The sequence below is a fragment of the Paramisgurnus dabryanus genome, chromosome 2, assembly GCF_030506205.2.
Source record: "Paramisgurnus dabryanus chromosome 2, PD_genome_1.1, whole genome shotgun sequence".
NCBI classification, from domain to species: Eukaryota; Metazoa; Chordata; class Actinopteri; order Cypriniformes; family Cobitidae; genus Paramisgurnus; species Paramisgurnus dabryanus.
Genome location: NC_133338.1, coordinates 20,657,681 through 20,670,587, shown reverse-complemented (window position 1 = coordinate 20,670,587; position 12,907 = coordinate 20,657,681). Strand labels below are relative to the sequence as shown.

Below are 12,907 nucleotides of genomic sequence, written 5' to 3'. Positions count from 1 at the left end.
ACTGATCTAGTCATTAAAGCAGGAAGTAGAGGGTTGTAGTCCAAACCGGCCGTTCGCTGTAGGCTTTAAAAAGGTGAATTATGTTAAAGAAAATATATGACCTGGCAATGAACTTTGAGCTTTATCATTTTACAGGTATTATTTATGCTATTATAGCAACATTACACACTAACTAGGGTTATAAAGTGACCTTTAAGTTATAGACTTATTTACTGAAATTGGCGTGATCAAAATAATAGCAGTGTGAAGTTATTATTCAAACATTAGTTCATTCTGTTAAAAAAACAGCTCATTTTGTCCATTATTAAGAAAGAGGGGAAGCAAATGTTTTACCCATTGTTATAAAATATATCTGTTGCTGAATTTCTAGGCCGTTAAAAACATTGCTCGTAATTTGATTAAAACGTTAATTTGAGAGAGGAAAACATGTAAAGAAATGCAGCAAAATGTTAAATTCTCAGATCTCAAATGCTTTAAAGTGGCAACAAAAACCAAAGCACATAAAAAAACAAGCAACTACTGTTAAAACAGATGGAAGAATAGTCAGGATGGGCAAAGATTCAGTCTTTCATCACCTCTTGAAAGATCAAAGATGACCTAAAATGATCTGTAAGTACTATAACAGTCAGAAGACGTCTGATTGAAGATAAGCTATTTGCAAGAAGACCTCATAAAGCTTCAGTGTTGAAAGAAAGCATGTGGAGAATTACATCAACTGGCCCAAAGAAAAATGCTGTAACATTTTGTGACTTCATTAGACTAAAATTGTTCTTTTCGGGTCTAGTGGTTATCAACAGTACCCCAGTGACCCCTGGGTACTGAATTCAAGCCACACAGTACACTGTAAAGACATTTAAACATGGTGGTGCAAAAATCATGGTATTGGGATATTTTAGTTTCAACAAGACAACAACTGTAAGCACACAAGCAAGAGGGCAAAATCTTGGTTCCAGACAAAAAGAATTGAGATAATGAAGTGGCCAGCTTAATACCCTGTTTTCAATACATTTCAAATAAGGATATCAAATCTATTTTTAACATTTCTGCACTTTTTTACTTTTATTAATATACTGCTATTTTTTCAACACAACTGTATATTAAAATCCTAAGGTTTGGAGGGCATTACTCTGCATTTAGTTTGCTTTCTACATTTGAAAATGTTAATATTAATATAAGAATAAAAAAAAAAGTCAGGCAACCTTTTGAAAACAAGCAGTAGCCTCTAACCTCAATGAAGATTTTGGATTTAGGATTTCTGCTGTAAAAGATGGCCTTGGTGTTAAATTCAGGGCTTCCATCTTTTGTGAAAATTTGAGTCTTGACAGAGTCCTCTTCACACCGGATGATAGCATACACATCAGGGGCTAAAAATATATAAACGAAAGATCATAAAATACCAGAAAGAATGCCAGATTTAAATATTTTAAATGTTTTAAATATGCTTATTTTCCAGCACCTCTAAAGTTAAACATTTGATTTTTACTATTTTGGAATGCTTTCATTCAATCTCCGCGTTTGGCGGTACCACTTTTAGCATAGCTTAGCATAATCCATTGAATATGATTAGACCATTTAGCATCACTCTCCATAAAAAATGTTTAAGATCATAAGAAACATTTCTATCAAGTGTTTCTATAGCATTGAATGGTACTGTATAGTTCCCCATTAAACTGAAAAACATTGCTGAATCTGTTTGATTGGCTGAATGCAACTTATTAGATGATGACTTTCAACCTGTTTGCTTGGGTTTGCTGAGGCCAGATGCCTTAAGCAAATGGACTGTAGTTACAGCACTGAGTTCTGGAATACAACACTGCCACAATGAAGGAGCAGGTAGTTCTTCCTTCAACTCTCTGCATAAAGATGACAGAAAGACAAAACAAAATGGACATGTGATTAAGACAGAGGTTGCAATGGGCCTTTGAGATGATATATACCATATATATTTACCTGAGGCACACATGTGAGTGTGAGAAAAAACGCAAGAGGAACTGTCCAGTGTCTCCAGGCTGGAATGTGGTGGGGAGGATGACGTACCGACCAGGACCAAGGGACACACGCAGTGTGACGCTACGAGAGTCCATATACACTGAGCTAGCAGCCTGCTCACATAAACACTGTACCCGCAACACACGATTTGCCTCCACCTGAAAAGGTGACCATCATTTCAAATTAAAATTCAGGTATAAAAATTAGTTTGTTTGAAATCTAATTTTATTCTATCTTTCAGCTTCTAAGTAAAACCCAAATTTATCACAAAGGAAATTATAATAATTATTATACAAAAAAACAAAAAAATGGTGAAAATAAAATAGAAATAAAACTTTATAGGCTATTCAAAAAAGATAAGAACTCAAACGCCATCAAGTAAGCTTTCGCTAACACGACCAAAACTGTATTGATTATTCCATTATGCAGTTTGACTGGTTGCCTGCCTACTAGTTACTCAGTCACCTACCCTAAGAACCTCAAAGCCGATTGGTAGGTTCTCTCCTCTTCCCTCCTTCCTTTTCATCCTCCTGTCCTCCTGCTGCAGAGAAATTAACACCTCATCCCCATCTCCACCAACTTCAAACATAAACTAGAAAAAAAGAAGAGTGAGATAAAAGATAAATGCAAGATCTGCACCTAAACAGAATTTATTTCATTCACATCTTTGTGTGCTTAAACGAACACACACACACACACACACACACAAAATTATTTAGACATAGCACAGTCTCCACAAGTATTCTGCTCATAAATAGTTATGTTGGTTATACCTTAGGTTAACAACGAGTTAATCAAACAATAAAACACAACTATTACACCTATGTACCTTCAAGCAACACTATGTAACAATGGACCGCTGTTCCCCCATTGTGGTTGATAATTTCAAACACACCTAATAAGCCAGAAACTTAAAATATCGTTGAACTCCACAGCACATTTCTTCCACTTTTTTTTTCAAAACAGTTGCATCTTTTCATGATATAACCCAGCAAGCAATTTGGGCTAAAACCAGGCTAAATTTGGGCTGTCAGTGAAAATCTAATAGACGTCTACCATAGCCCAAGAATAGACGATACGTATAAGTTTAAAACAAATGAAAGCAAACACCTTGAACACCTGTTGACTTTGCCTACATGATGGAATATCATACATCTTCAAGTTATTTTGGCAAAAATGGCATGTAACCAAATTCAAGGCTATTTAGGGTAGAAGTGGGTAACTCATAGCCGGTCTATATTGGGTCTATAGTTAGCCGTCATTTCAACGTCTTGGTTTTTGCTTGCTGGGAAGTGTTCTCGGGTAGGGATCATAAGGTGTAGTTTGAGTGCAGACAAGCAGGGGAGTGGGGAGGGATGACAATCATACTCGGGTACGCTTCGTCATAAGAGGACGTCGTAAGAGGACTTTGCTGAAATATCGATGTGGCATTGAGCAGATTCTAAATGGCTTGAGGCGGAGATTAAGCGGATTTGAAGCGAAGGCTTTTGATGAACACATAATGGGCCCTATTTTAACAATCTAAGCGCATTGTCTAAAGCGCACAGCGCAACGCCTAAATGAGTGTGTCCGAATCCACTTTTGCTAATTTAGCAACGGAAAAATGGTTTGTGCGCCGAGCGCATGGCCGAAAAGGGTTGGTCCTTTTTTTAATGAGTAATGGGTGTGTTTTAGGCGTAACGTGCAATAAACCAATGAGAGTCTCAGCTCTCATCCCCTTTAAAAGCCAGTTGTGCTGGCGCTGTGCATAATCCCTATTTAGTTTAACTGAAAAACTAAGCGGAGGAAGAAGATTTTAAGAATAATGTTAAATAATTGTGTTAGTTTTATATTAAAACCTTCAAAACCCGTTTTCTTTTAGACATGGAAGTAAAAAAGCAGGCTTTTAATTGCTTTAAATGTATGGCTATCCAATATCATCAAAAAATAATTTACAAGCATGTAAGAAAAGGTTTGTACTCTAAAAATACTTTATTTGTAACAAACAGGAGATAAAGAATTTACAAATGGCTCTTCGCACGTTTCAGCACTTGGACAGCACAGAGTCATCATATACAATAAATCTGTGAGGTAGCATTTAAAAAACCATTTAAAAACAGATGCATTTGTTTAAAGAAAAGCATTTATTTACTTACCAGGCTACAGGTGAAGCACTCTTTGTGCCTTAACGTCTCATAATCAGTCCTCATTTATGTCCAAGAGACTCAATAATAATCTTTTACATTCAATCCTTTAATCTTTCATATTTAAAAAGTTTTTTTGTGCTGCTGGGCATTCATATATGTGATAAGCAAACCCGCGTTGTCGTCCCGTTTATAGGCGCATATTACTAATGCGCTCTTTAAATAACAAAAAACATATTGCGCCATTGACTTTAGACTTTAGAGCAGGTTTTTGTTGGTCAATGGCGTAGTCTATTTTAGTTGCCTCAAAATAGCAACGCGCCAACAATGCGCCTGAACACACCTCGTTTTCAGACCAGAACGCCCATGGGCGCAAAAGGGGGCGCAAATGCATTTGCTATTTAAACAACGTGGCGCTAAACGTGAAAATGATGATTGCGGAGGGTGTAAACTAGCAAAAGACACTTGCGTAGCGCATTGCGCTGCATTGCGCCGGGTGTAAGATAGAGCCCAATATGTGCTAAGACCATTTAGTGAATTTTTGGCATTTAGTGACCACAGTGGCATTTTGCAGCTTTTGCATCTGAGCTCCTCAAATATTGATTTCTGTAGGATCATGTGACATTAAAGATTGGAGCAGTGATGCTGAAAATTCAGGTTTGCCATCCAGTTTATGTTCTGTGGAACTGAGGTTTGCACCCTGAATAGTGGACTTACTGCCACCAACTATTAGCACAGATTATATACGTTATACCAGCTTTGTTTTTAACATGTATGATCGATATACAGTATAGTTTTATAAGCGCTTCCCGCTTCCGTTACGTGCAATTAAAACTCAAGTCAGGAGAGTCAGTTATGAAATTCAAAACTCATGGTTAAAATGTATGCAATGTATGCATGCTCGCTGCCTGTTTTTTTCCCCCAGGAATAACAGCCCAGCAAGCAATTTTGGCTAAAAAAAGTCAAAAAAATGTATGTCTAACCATAGCCCATAGATGCGTATACGCTTAGAAAATGTAAAAGAAATGAAAGGAAACACTTTGAGCACCTGTAACCTTTGCTTACATGATGGAATATAATACATCTCCAAGTTGCAAAAACGGCATGTAACCAAATTTAAGGTTATTTAGGGTAGAAGTGGGTTACTAATAGCCGGACAATATTGGGTCTATAGTTAGCCATCTTGGTTTTTGCTTGCTGGGATTTGACCACACAATCCCCCTCGAACAATTCAACCGCTGATGCCCATGTTAGAATGTATTTACCAGACTTTTCTGTTGGAAAGCTTTACCTGGGGGTTGTGTAGAAACGTGTCTCTGTGATTGATACACCCTCCACTTCGACTTCTTTTGTCCATTTGTCTCTCCCATCTTCCCTCACCTACTCCTGTTTTTTTCTTACACTCAGCTTTTAAGGGTCTGTGTCCCCTCCTTAACGTACTTGCCTTGACTTCTTGATTTTCTATTTTTTTCCATTTTTCTTCTTGAAAGTGTTCCTCCTTTTGTCTTTCACTTAGTTGTTGCTTACTTTGTTCTCTTCTCTGCGCTGGCATTTGTTTGGACCACTGAAGCCCTGTGGAGGGCTTCTGGGCCTTAATGTTCAGATGATCAGAACAGGATCGTGTGTGTGGGATTACAGGTTTGTAAGTCCATGCCCCCATGCATCGAACCTCCCTCCAGTGAGCCTGGGACCAGAGAAGAGAATTTTCTGGCAATCTGCATACCACCATGTCTGTGAAGTATCTGCAGAAGTCTTTAAATTCCATCCTTTGAGACAATAAAAACCGATTTCAAGATGAACAGCAAAAATCTGGCTTAAGAAATGAAGTTTCGACATTTCCAAAATAAAATATATGAAAATTGACATTCCACTGATAAAAATTAAGTAAAATTACCAAAACTCTCCCACATCTCTGACAATAAGCCCCATCTTTTCCTTATCCTTGTTCCCCAGATGCTGCCACTGAGGAGACCTGTGAGATCACCAGAAAGAAGTTTGCTATTTATTGATCACATTTTATGCAAAGCAGGATAATTTACCCAAACTATGATAAAACCACAAATGAAAGTTTATTCATTTTTAATTAACCCCCATGAAGTTCTTTGAAACTTTCTCTGAATTCTTTTAGAGAAAGTGTCATTTTGTTGTTTTATTTACATTGTAAGTGGATTGTAACGGCCTCTTCTTAAGCTTTAAAAAGATGGAAAAGCTTCATAAAAGAATGCCATGCATCCTATGTTGTCTCCTAGCCATATAAAAATCTTTATTACAGTTCTACTGATGAAAAATGTCAGCTACATCTTGGATGGCCTAAGGGTGAGTATAAAACTGTTCATTTTTCATCGAACTACCTCTTTAAATATCAGATTCTGCAATGTGTATGTAAACGTTTGATCACAACTATATCTAAATAACTTTTAACAAATCATTAAATCACCCTTAAACTTGCCTTGCTGCATACTGTCTTATAAGTACCGCGCACTGACCGATTGCGCCACTGAAACGACACAAAGCAACTTGGGCAAACTGACAAAAGTCACAAGCTTTCAGATGTTTTGACAGGGCTAATACTTTGGCATAGAGAAGGAGAAAGGATCCAATCTCACTGCATTAAACCTTACTAGATCATCTTAAAAGCATGCTCCAGGTGAGGCTCGAACTCACAACCTCAGCATTGCTTTGCTGCATACTGTCTTATAAGTACCACGCGCTGACCAATTGCGCCACTGGAACTGCGCAAAGCATTTTGGGGAAAACAACAAATGGCATCAGCTTTACAGCTGGACAAAGCTGTTTGGGGAAAATGACCAGGGTCATGAACTTTTACAGATCACTTGTAGAACAACGACAACACAAATGCTTTAGGTGTTTTGACAGATTTACTACTTTGGCATAGAGAAGGAGAAAGGTTCCCATCTCACTGCATTAAACCTTACTAGATCATCTTAACTATTTCCCCACCATTGACGAGATATCTTTTCAATCTGCAATACCGCTATTATCCACCATTATCCACTCTTCCGCAACTTATAAAAACCGGTAGGATGAAACTGATTTTTTTGTTTGAAAGCAGAGGGTCTGTTCTTTTATTTCATATATTATATGTTTATATATTTAAAAAGGAGCATTTTCTAGAAGGCATTAAACTTTGTGAAAATCATGAAAAATGCTGGCAGTGAAAGAGTTAAAAGCATGCTCCAGGTGAGGCTAGAGCTCACAACCTTGGCATTGCTTTGCTGCATACTGTCTTACGGCTACATTACTTTAAAACCATGCTTCAAGAAAAGTTTTACAGACCACTGTGAAATAAGAATAACAAAAATGCTTTAGCAGTTTTAACAGATCTACTACTTTGGCAGAGAGAAGAAAAGTCCACATCTCACTTTATCAAACCTTACTAGATCATCTTTAAAAGCATGCTCCAGGTGAGGCTCGAACTCACAACCTCGGCATTGCCTTGTTGCATACTGTCTTATAAGTACCGCGCACTGACCGATTGCGCCACTGGAACAGCGCAAAGCAACTTGGGAAAACTGACAAAGTCACAAGCTTTCAGATGTTTTGACAGGGCTACTACTTTGGCATAAAGAAGGAGAAAGGTTCCAATCTCACTGCATTAAACCTTACTAGATCATCTTAAAGCCTGCTCCAGGTGAGGCTCAACTCACAACCTCAGCATTGCTTTGCTGCATAGTGTCTTATAAGTACTGCGCGCTGACCAATTGCGCCATGGGAGCTGCACATGGAGTTTGGGGAAAACAACAAATGGCATCAGATTTACACATGGACAAAGCTGTTTGGGAAAAATGACAAGGGTCATTAACTTTTACAGATCAATGTGGAACAACGACAACACAAATGCTTTAGGTGTTTTGACAGACCTACTACTTTGGCATAGAGAAGGAGAAAGGTTCCCATCTAACTGCATTAAACCTTACTAGATCATCTTAAAAGCATGCTTTTGGAGAAGCACGAACTGTCAACCTCGGCATTGCCTTGCTAGATACTGTCTTACGGCTACATAACTTTAAAACCATGCTTCAAGTAAAGCTTTACAGACCATTGTGAAATAAGAATAACAAAAATGCTTCAGCAGGTTTGACCTACAACTTTGGCAGAGAGAAGAAAGGTCCCAATCTCACTGCATTTAACCTTACTAGATCATCTTTAAATCCTGCTCCATGTGATGCTCGAACCCACAGCCTCGGCATTGCCTTGCTGCATACTGTACTACGCACTGACCGATTGCCCCATTGGAACTGCGAAAGCAACTTGGGCGAACTGACAAAAGTCACAAGCTTTCAGATGTTTTGATAGGGCTACTACTTTGGCATAGAGAAGGAGAATGGTTCCAATCTCACTGCATTAAACCTTACTAGATCATCCTAAAGCCTGCTCCAGGTGAGGCTCAACTCACAACCTCAGCATTTCTTTGCTGCATACTGTCTTATAAGTACCGCGTGCTGACCGATTGCGCCACTGGAGCTGCACAAAGGAGTTTGGGGAAAACAATAAATTGCATCAGCTTAACAGCTGGACAAATCTGTTTGGGAAAAACGACAAGGGTCATGAACTTTTACAGATCACTGTGGAACAACAATAACACAAATGCTTTAGGTGTTTTGACAGATTTACTACTTTGGCATAGAGAAGGAAAAAGGGTGCCATCTCACTGCATTAAACCTTACTAGATCATCTTAAAAGCATGCTCCTGGTAAGGCTCGAACTCACAACCTCGCCATTGCCTTGTTGCATACTGTCTTATAAGTGCCGCGCACTGACCGATTGCGCCACTAGAACAGCGCAAAGCAACTTGGGAAAACTGACAAAGTCACAAGCTTTCCGATGTTTTGACAGGGCTACTACTTTGGCATAGAGAAGAAGAAAGGTTCCAATCTCACTGCATTAAACCTTACTAGATCATCTTAAAGCCTGCTCCAGGTGAGGCTCAACTCACAACCCAGCATTGCTTTGCTGCATACTGTCTTATAAGTACCGCGCGCTGACCAATTGCGCCATGGGAGCTGCACATGGAGTTTGGGGAAAACAACAAATGGCATCAGATTTACACATGAACAAAGCTGTTTGGGAAAAATGACAAGGGTCATTAACTTTTACAGATCAATGTGGAACAACGACAACGCAAATGCTTTAGGTGTTTTGATAGGGCTACTACTTTGGCATAGAGAAGGAGAAAGGTTCCCATCTCACTGCATTAAACCTTACTAGATCATCTTAAAAGCCTGCTCCAGGTGAGGCTCGAACTGTCAACCTCGGCATTGCCTTGCTGCATACTGTTTTACGGCTACATTAATTTAAAACCATACTTCAAGTAAAGCTTTACAGACCACTGTGAAATAAGAATATGCGGTTATGACAGAACCACAACTTTGGCAGAGAGAAGAAAGGTCCCATTCTCACTGCATTTAACCTTACTAGATCATCTTTAAAGCCTGCTCCATGTGAGGCTCGAACCCACAGCCTCAGCATTGCCTTGCTGCATACTGTCTTATAAGTACCGCCCACTGACCGATTGCACCACTGGAACTGGGCAATGCAACTTGGGCCAACTGACCAAAGACACAAGCTTTCAGATGTTTTGACAGGGCTGCTACTTTGGTAGAGAGAAGGAGAAAAGTCCCAATCTTACTGCATTAAACCTTACTAGATCATCCTAAAAGCATGCTCCAGGTGAAGCTCAAACTGTCAACCTCGGCATTGCTTTGCTGCATACAGTCTTATGGCTACATTACAGTACTTTAAAACCATACTTCAAGTAAAGCTTTATAGACCACTGTGAAATAAGAATAACACAAATGCTTTAGAGGTTTTAACAGACCTACTACTTTGGCAGAGAGAAGGAGAAAGGTCCCAATCTCACTGCATTAAACCTTACTAGATCATCTTTAAAAGGCTACTCCAGGTGAGGCTCGAACTCACAACCTCGGCATTGCCTTGCTGCATACTGTCTTATAAGTACCGCGCGCTAACCGATTGCGCCACTGGAGCTGCACAAAGGAATTGGGGAAAACAATAAATTGCATCAGCTTTACAGCTGGACAAATCTGTTTGGGAAAAACGACAAGGGTCATGAACTTTTACAGATCACTGTGGAACAACGACAACACAAATGCTTTACGTGTTTTGACATTTGCTACTTTGGCATAGAGAAGGAAAAAGGGTGCCATCTCACTGCATTAAACCTTACTAGGTAATCTTAAAAACATGCTCCAAGTGAGGCTCGAAATCACAACCTCGGCATTGCTTTGATGCATACTGTTTTAAAAGTACCGCGGGCTGACCAACTGCGCCACCAGAGCTGCACAATGAGTTTGGGGAAAACAACAGATGGCATCAGATTTACACCTGGACAAAGCTGTTTGGGAAAAATGACAAGGGTCATTAACTTTTACAGATCACTGTAAAAAAAGAATAACACAAATGCTTTAGGTGTTTCGACAGACCTACTTCTTTGGCAAAGAAAGGGAGAAAGGTCCCCATCTCACTTTATGAAACCTTACTAGATCATCTTAAAAGCATGCTCCAGGTGAAGCTCAAACTGTCAACCTCGGCATTGCCTTGCTGCATACTGTCTTATGGCTACTTTACTTTAAAACCATGCTTCAAGTAAAGTTTTACAGACCACTGTGAAATAAGAATAACAAAAATGCTTTAGCGGTTTTAACAGACTTACTACTTTGGCAGAGAGAAGAAGAAAGGTCCCAATCTTACTGCATTTCACCTTACTAGGTCATCTTAAAAGCCTGCTCCAGGTGAGGCTCGAACTCACAGCCTCAGCATTGCCTTGCTGCATACTGTCTTATAAGTACCATGCGCTGACCGATTGCACCACTGGAACTGGGCAATGCAACTTAGGCCAACTGACAAAAGTCACAAGCTTTCAGATGTTTTGACAGGGCTGCTACTTTGGCAGAGAGAAGAAGAAAGGTCCCAATCTTACTGCATTTCACCCTACTAGATCATCTTAAAAGCATGCTCCAGGTGAAGCTCAAACTGTCAACCTCGGCATTGCCTTGCTGCATACTGTCTTATGGCTACTTTACTTTAAAACCATGCTTCAAGTAAAGCTTTACAGACCACTGTGAAATAAGAATAACAAAAATGCTTTAGCGGTTTTAACAGACCTACTATTTTGGCAGAGAGAAGGAGAAAGGTCCCAATCTTACTGCATTTAACCTTACTAGATCATCTTAAAAGCATGCTCCAAGTGAAGGTCAAACTGTCAACCTTGGCATTGGCTTGCTGCATACAGTCTTATGGCTACATTACTTTAAAACCATGCTTCAAGTAAAGCTTTACAGACCACATAAGAATAACAAAAATGCTTTAGCGGTTTTGACAGACCTACTACTTTGGCAGAGAGAAGAAGAAAGGTCCCAATCTCACTGCATTTAACCTTACTATATCATCTTAAATGCCTGCTCCAGGTGAGGCTTGAACTCAGAACCTCACCATTGCCTTGCTGCATACTGTCTTATAAGTACTACGCACTGACCGATTGCCCCATTGGAACTGCGAAAGCAACTTGGGCGAACTGACAAAAGTCACAAGCTTTCAGATGTTTTGATAGGGCTACTACTTTGGCATAGAGATGGAGAATGGTTCCAATCTCACTGCATTAAACCTTACTAGATCATCTTAAAAGCATGCTCCAGGTGAGGCTCGAACTCACAACCACAGCATTGCTTTACTGCATACAGTCTTATAAGTACCGCGAGCTGACCAATTGCGCCACTGGAGCTGCACAATGAACTGGGGAAAACAACAGATGGCATCAGATTTACACCTGGACAAAGCTGTTTGGGAAAAATGACAAGGGTCATTACCTTTTACAGATCACTGTAAAAAAAACGTAAACACAAATGCTTTAGGTGTTTTGACAGACCTACTTCTTTGGCATAGAAAGGGAGAAAGGTAGTGATGGCCAAATGAGGCTTCCTGAACCACTGAGGCTTTCCAGCCCATTGGTTCGCCAAAAGGTTCAGTTACCCGAAGCCTCGTGAACAGTGTGCTCTCTAGTGACACCTGCTGTGGAAAGCAATGTATTGCACACAAATCTATTCATTCTGAGCAACTAAATTGTAATGGTCTGGGCTTTATCTATTGCCTGTGTATTAAATAAAGTATTTTACTCTGCTTGTGTTAACCTATGTACACACAACTCATACATACACAACTTTGTGTTCAACTGTTCAGTGGTTCTTTGGGTTATTGATAACCGTGAAAGCCCCGAATGAGTGTAAATAAATTATTATGAGTGCAGTGCTTTCTGGGAATGCAATAGTGCAATGCTTATTGAACTGAGGGGTGCAATAGTGCAATGCTTATGGGACTGGAAGTGTGAAACAGCAAACTGCAACACGGAAAAGTGTTTACTGGTTTTTATTTAAAACAAAAGTTTTTTACAGAATTTGGATTGAAGCGGTTTCTCTTTTTAGAAAGCTCCTCTCAGACCTTAGGAAACACCCTTTCACAGGGCACTGATGATGCTGGGCAACATAAGGTCAGTGCCAGCTTATATAAATTGGGATATTGGAGCTTCTGTTTGTTTCAATATCCCAATGGATCCTCAGTCCTCTTAGGCTATCCCTAATACAGTCTAGTCTTATAATAATAATAATAATAATAACAGCAATGCTATATATAATAATAAAACTACTACTAATATAGGCTATATATATCATAATATATATAGCAAAATAATTACGTATTATACGTATTAGAACTAGATATATGCTAATTTACTAATAATCTACTTTCCTAGGCTATGTATA

At 39.3% G+C, this 12,907-nt stretch overlaps 2 protein-coding genes and 4 non-coding genes across 7 annotated transcripts in view; all 6 read right to left on the bottom strand.

The window, feature by feature from the left end:
- LOC135750824 (active breakpoint cluster region-related protein) overlaps positions 1–12,907 on the bottom strand; it is a 208,849-nt gene that overhangs the window by 24,636 nt on the left and 171,306 nt on the right. The window lies entirely within an intron of this gene.
- The window catches only part of LOC135730613 (calpain-5-like), a 33,009-nt gene that overhangs the window by 11,304 nt on the left and 8,798 nt on the right, over positions 1–12,907 (bottom strand). Inside the window, exons 2-7 of the mRNA XM_073813672.1 lie at positions 6,007–6,084; positions 5,404–5,878; positions 2,459–2,581; positions 1,951–2,147; positions 1,735–1,853; positions 1,228–1,364 (exon numbers count right to left, since the gene is read on the bottom strand). Coding sequence (XP_073669773.1) covers positions 1,228–1,364; positions 1,735–1,853; positions 1,951–2,147; positions 2,459–2,581; positions 5,404–5,878; positions 6,007–6,084 — 1,129 coding nt within the window. The remainder of the gene's footprint in view (positions 1–1,227; positions 1,365–1,734; positions 1,854–1,950; positions 2,148–2,458; positions 2,582–5,403; positions 5,879–6,006; positions 6,085–12,907) is intronic.
- Positions 6,752–6,845, bottom strand: trnai-uau (transfer RNA isoleucine (anticodon UAU)). The gene is made up of 2 exons: positions 6,808–6,845; positions 6,752–6,787 (listed from the first exon to the last, which is right to left on the bottom strand). It is a non-coding gene; the product is annotated as a tRNA-Ile (tRNA).
- Positions 7,530–7,623, bottom strand: trnai-uau (transfer RNA isoleucine (anticodon UAU)). The gene is made up of 2 exons: positions 7,586–7,623; positions 7,530–7,565 (listed from the first exon to the last, which is right to left on the bottom strand). It is a non-coding gene; the product is annotated as a tRNA-Ile (tRNA).
- Positions 10,028–10,121, bottom strand: trnai-uau (transfer RNA isoleucine (anticodon UAU)). The gene is made up of 2 exons: positions 10,084–10,121; positions 10,028–10,063 (listed from the first exon to the last, which is right to left on the bottom strand). It is a non-coding gene; the product is annotated as a tRNA-Ile (tRNA).
- Positions 11,781–11,874, bottom strand: trnai-uau (transfer RNA isoleucine (anticodon UAU)). The gene is made up of 2 exons: positions 11,837–11,874; positions 11,781–11,816 (listed from the first exon to the last, which is right to left on the bottom strand). It is a non-coding gene; the product is annotated as a tRNA-Ile (tRNA).